General features: G+C 35.6%; 1 protein-coding gene across 1 annotated transcript; it reads right to left on the bottom strand.

The window, feature by feature from the left end:
- Nucleotides 1–1,634: 1,634 nt before the first annotated feature.
- Nucleotides 1,635–5,219, bottom strand: LOC113318517 (beta-glucosidase 46-like). Its single transcript, XM_026566686.1, has 12 exons — nt 4,748–5,219; nt 4,607–4,673; nt 4,441–4,499; nt 4,115–4,190; nt 3,930–4,004; nt 3,721–3,808; nt 3,288–3,540; nt 2,950–3,065; nt 2,604–2,859; nt 2,421–2,523; nt 2,229–2,337; nt 1,635–2,013 (listed from the first exon to the last, which is right to left on the bottom strand). Exons 1-12 carry the CDS (start codon nt 5,090–5,092, stop codon nt 1,779–1,781), a joined length of 1,782 nt encoding a protein of 593 aa, XP_026422471.1. The 5' UTR covers nt 5,093–5,219; the 3' UTR covers nt 1,635–1,778.
- Nucleotides 5,220–5,663: the final 444 nt, after the last annotated feature.

Genomic DNA, 5,663 nt, shown 5'->3' with positions numbered 1-5,663 from the left:
ACCTCCAAATCCGGACTTATGCAACCCGAAGTGCAGCCTAAATTATTATTCACCTCACACGTATAAAAATTGTGGAATCAACAAAGTTTGAGACGAAGAGAACTTTGATGATTTCTATCTATCTTGATCAAGTGAGCATCTTAAAAATCGATCAAGATCAGGATACTCGAATTATCAAGAAAAGATAATTGGACCTGGTTTCACTAATCCCTATGAAGTCTTTGTAGTCGCTAAACACTAAAAGATTTAGGAAGAGAACAACTCTAGTTACAACTAGGACACACCAAAGTAGTGTCGGGATTCAAAGATCCTAGTTGTTTGAAGTTCCCCTTTTATAGACATTCAAAGCATAGGTTGCTTTAGGTTTAAGCTAAGATAGCTTTGGAACCAAGCAATCAATATCCACCATTAGATGAATCTTTGAATTTGATTTACATAAACAAGATATACGCTTTGGTTAGGTGAAACCTTAACCGAACCGTGTATAAATACTATTTTTAAGGCGGTTAACCAAAACTAGACGATTTGAACTTAAAAGCTTAAAACTCATTTTCATGAACACTTAAGACATTAATCTCGAGTCATAAACATGCAATCAAATAAGTCTAGTGTTTTTAAAAAATTGATCAAATGTTAATTATCTCGTAGAATTATCGCACTTGAAAACAATCGACATGGTTAGTAGATGCACAAAGTACAAATACCATAACCGTTCGTGACTCAGCTCCGTCAGAGTACGTGTACCAGTTTGTATTGAACCAAACCAAGTTTTGGAGTTAGCATAACTATTTAGGTATGCCTACTGATATGTGTACCTTAAGACCATGACGGTTCTGGAGTCCACAAAACTATTTTGGTTTTCGTACCGGTATGGGTACCAAACCGAGTTCCGGAACACAGAACTATTTTAGTACGTGTACCGGTATGGATACTCACTCGGTTCCGTGATCATAGTTCCTTTACGGTTTCCATAAGAGTATACGTACTGATCCAATTCACGAGTCAAACAGATTTTTACATGATATGCATAAGGATATGCATACCACAAATTTGCAAGTCGATATATAGCTACTCCGCTACGTGTACGAGTACATGTAATACAACTTCAGGTTTATAACAATTTTCCTAGTTTGTAAGACTGATAACACTGTCTTGTATCCGAATCTATAATAGTTCTATATTTCTCTCTAAATCGATTCGAAACATTCCCGAATAACATCAATGACACATATCACTGTTCCAGGCTATTTTTGAATGATAAAATTTGAATCATGATTTTGATTCCGAACATAAATTTTCCTTAACCGAAATTCATCATGTATGAACAAATGTTCATTAAGCTTAGACATTATATTTCGAGAACTGATTATCATTTATCAAGATAAACTTGACTCGAAATTCTTGTATATGCATAATAGTCTAATTAGTTATGCAACATCGTCTCAATGTTAGAAAAGTGAATATAACTTGAGAAATAAGTGGTTCATTCTTCACTTACCTTTTGTTGATGAAGTTCTCCAAAAGTTTCGGTTGATCTTTGCCTTCAAATGGTAGAATGCAATGATGACTGCCGTGATTTACTGTTTCTCAACTACATTTCTATCCTAGTTCGAGACTTAACTAATTGTAGACTAGAAATAAAGATATAGTTTAAATCCCCAAGTGGGTTTGGCCCAAAATCCATGGACTTCAAGATGCCCATGTGAATGTAGTCAAGACGCAAATTCACTTTCGTAATTAGAGAATTTAGTGTCAATTGCATGTAACAAAAAGTATTATTACATTGCATAATTTTGGGGATCTTGCTGATTATTTGTTGCACTTAAAGTACTTCTGGTGGTCGCCTTGTTTTTTGCTATAAAATTTTTATACCAAGTTGCAGATAGCTTTGGAGTTCTCTTCAGGGTTGTAAAATCCACATAAAAAAGGCCAAATCGTCGAGTATATCCATATACCCACTCGAAGTTGTCAAGCAAAGACCATACAAAGTATCCTCTTACATCGGCTCCTTTCCTGTGCACACCACAAGTTACCAACCACAGGTTAGAGCGTAATTCCGCTTTTCTTTCCCTCAACAGTTGTTACTATACAAGTTTGTTTTTTTTTGTTTGTGTTGATAGATGGAATATACCAAGGTTTTATAAGGTTGATAGTCCATTTTTATCAGCGTGTGAAAAGTAATTCAAGCATGTTTTGTGATTTACAAAGAGCTCCGAGATGATTTTTACCTGATTGTGTTTGCTAATGAATCCAAATAGCTACTCATGAAGTTCACTCTCTTGGTATCGTTCAAGGAATCTTCAACTTGGGCATTACCATTGTTGAGCTTGCCGTAACCTATAAAGACTCATTGTATGTTATAAAAATTATGGAAAACAAATGAGAGTTCAATACTAGTTTTACTTTCTGATTTTTCTTACCGTTTTCTGCAATATACATGGGCGTATTGTTGTATCTCTCCTTTAGATATGTGACCATTTTTTCCATTCCTTGTGGATGAACATAGTATAAATTCATTGAAGTCTACATGATAAAAAGAATTTTTCCATTATTCTGTTGAAACTGCAGAATACTTATGATAGGAGGAAGGTAATGGTGCGTACTGGTTCTCCAATGGGAACACCGTCCTTTTCGCCAGTTAGGTAGGCGAAACCTTCTGTCCTGGAAGCTCCCTTTGCACCCGGGCAAGAAGAGAACATGCAGTCTTTGATATAGAGGCTGGTGTAGTGATTAATACCAATGAAGTCTGAACCACTTTGTAGTTTCTTCTTGTCATTTTCTGAAAACAAAGGCAACCTGAATCCTAGTATATCTTGCATTTCTGCAGGATACCTTCCATACATAATGGGATCCAAGAACCTGCAACATACGCAAATTCATATATTATAAAGGATGTTTACTAGTTCATTAATAGAGTGATGTTATCGGCATAGGGTGGAAGTTACATACCAATTTGAAAAGAAAGATTGGGCTCTTTCTGTAGCTAGCTTGTCTGCCAAAGAATCACTAAGGGGTTCAAACCATATACAGTTCATTACAATCCCAATGCTACCTTTTTGTTCTTCCTAAAATGGTACATAAGAAACTTAGTAATATTAAATAGTCAATACAAATGACGCAGTTATAAGATTGGACCGTCTGAAAGAACCCGGTCATGTTTTTAAATGTCTCGCCACTAAAGTGCAGTCAGAACATGTTTCTTTGATGAATAATTCTTACAAAGGTCATTATTTGTGTTTATTTTTCTTATTAGCCTAACGGAATATCATGGAATCCAGTATTTGTACCTGGTATTTGTTTCTGTATAGTTGAACAGCAGAAGCATGAGAGAGGATCATGTTGTGAGCGGCAATGAAAGGTTCAGTCTTGGAGTCACCAAATGCACATCTGCCAAATACTCCGGAGCAGCGACCTGGTGGGTAAAGCCCGTTCTGGTAACTTTGGAGTGCAACGACGTTTGGCTCGTTCAATGTGCCCCAATACTTGACGCGATCTCCAAATGCTTCAAAACAGATGTCCGCATAATAACGAAAATCTTCCCTGAAATATGCAAGTATGGCTTTTCTTATAATTTCAGGTATGTTGTCAAATCGGTTCATCCACAAAACTTGTACATCAAATAAACTTTGACATGTCATTTCTATAATCAACTCAATTTTAGTATGTCCCAGCATCACTCGTATCACTTTACCAAATTCTTACAATATGGTTATTACTTACTGTATCTGAGGACTCAACCAACTTCTGTATCTGTCTTCAAGTTCTTGAGGAATGTCGTAGTGACACAATGTAACAAATGGTTCTATTCCTGTTAATTTAAGCCACAAGAAACCGTGTTTATGTTTTAGAAACATTTCGAAATACATGTACAAAATCGATTTTTGAACACTCCTCAACCAAGTTACTTTTAATCGGGAAAGATAACACACCTTTCCGCAGGAGAGCATCAATTAAGTTGTTATAGAATTGAATGCCGCCAGAATTTATAGCTCCAAATCTCCCTCCTGTTATTGCATTGATCCAACTTTAAGTTCTAAATAGACGATTCCAAGAACTTTACTCCACTACTGAATGAAATTCTTGATTAGAAGTGGTAGTATTATTAGTACTTAACTAGGTAGAATTCGCGCCCATGAAATAGAGAATCGGTAACTATTGACACCAAGAGAATCCATCAGCTCTATATCTTCCTGTTGTTTTTTGTTTCAAAGCCAAACAAACACTAGAAATTCAATATTTCTCCATCGATTAGTATGAGTGTTTCTACTGTCTACACCTAATCCTTCTTCATAAATAGGGTTTTGATCCTTCTCATTGGTGTAAAGGGCCTGACATAACTTGCAATGGCTTGCTCATTTCCATTTCAAATTGATAACATAGTTTAATGGAGAAAATCATATAAAATGATGGAGAATTGAACTCAAATACTGACATTATTACCAGATAAAGGTTGTAATGATCGACGCTGATATCTCCATTACTTTCATCTATGATTTTATCTGCAGCAACAAAATCAGCTCTTTTTAAACTAGTTACTAAAATGAAGTGTTAAACATTACAATATACCAATTTGAAGTAAATTGTTCTACTAATTAAATCGTATAACCTGATTTATGAGTAAAAACATCCCAATTGTTTAAACCTTTTCCATCACTCCTAAAAGCACCTTCAAACTGCAACAAACAAACAAATTTGATCAACTCAACTAAATGTCTTAGGAATTGCAGAGAAAGAGAGGAAACTGAACCTGATAAGCGGAGGAGGCAGTGCCGAAGAGAAAATTGGTTGAGAAATTAGAATTTTTCTGATCATCTGTAACTGTAACCACTCTGTTTGCATACTCACTTAACACGAACAATGGTGAGGAGGAGAAACACAAAGTAATCACTAGAACTAAGAAACCATTAAAACGAAGTTCTGAAAAATCTTCCATGATAATAAATAAACAAGTTTTCCTTTTTTTGGACCTATTTATTTTGATTAATTCGATTACTGGTAAGAATTCTTGGGTTTTGATTGACGAAGAAGATGAAGATTTCCCCCAGAAGATGGTGTAACAGTAGGGTTTCACTGGAGACAGGGAAATGGGCATGTCATTAGTTATAATTTAAAGCAGTTGGTGATTCCTATGAGGGGGTAGTTGAGCTTTCATTTTCAATAGAAAATGAACAGAAAAATCTCTCGTTTCAGAAGTGTCCAACTATGGCAGCAAACTTTCCTTTCGTTACATTATACGATGATCACTGAAAAGATTCATTATACTAGTCGTTTGTCATATTTTTCCAAGTGAGAGTCTTTTTCCCTCGTGCATCTCGTGATTTGCCCATGCTACACAATGGATATGAGTAAAATTTCTACTCATGTCTTTTTGTTAGCTTGAATGTTACATTTTTGTTCCATTGGCAAACTATGATTTGTCATTACAATTAACAGCAGTTGGTAGTACTCTAGTCTTCAGATCATCTTTACACAACCTCAATTCAATGTCACGATAAGGCTTTTCAATTTAATGGCAGCCGAACTCGGTTAGGTGGGTTTAAGACTTAGTTTCTTATAGTCAAACGAAAGTCATTCTCAATAGACATCAATTACTCGCAAAGTTTTTTCTTTTGCAACACTTCTTCGGTTCTTCCCATGATAGTGTAGCAACCCAGGGGTCTATT

The sequence above is a fragment of the Papaver somniferum genome, chromosome 10 (genome assembly GCF_003573695.1).
Source record: "Papaver somniferum cultivar HN1 chromosome 10, ASM357369v1, whole genome shotgun sequence".
NCBI lineage: Eukaryota > Viridiplantae > Streptophyta > Magnoliopsida > Ranunculales > Papaveraceae > Papaver > Papaver somniferum.
The sequence above is the reverse complement of the archived record's forward strand: the minus strand, read 5'-3'. Positions and strand labels throughout refer to the sequence as shown.

Bases quoted from the DNA above. Each gene is read 5' to 3' on its own strand.
- LOC113318517 (XM_026566686.1), bottom strand. From the start codon at position 5,092: ATGCCCATTTCCCTGTCTCCAGTGAAACCCTACTGTTACACCATCTTC. The intron at 2,860-2,949 runs GTATGTAACTTC...CGTATGTTGCAG, and splicing joins CAATCTTTCTTTTCAAATTG to GTTCTTGGATCCCATTATGT. The intron at 2,014-2,228 runs GTAAAAATCATC...TGGTGTGCACAG, and splicing joins TCATTAGCAAACACAATCAG to GAAAGGAGCCGATGTAAGAG.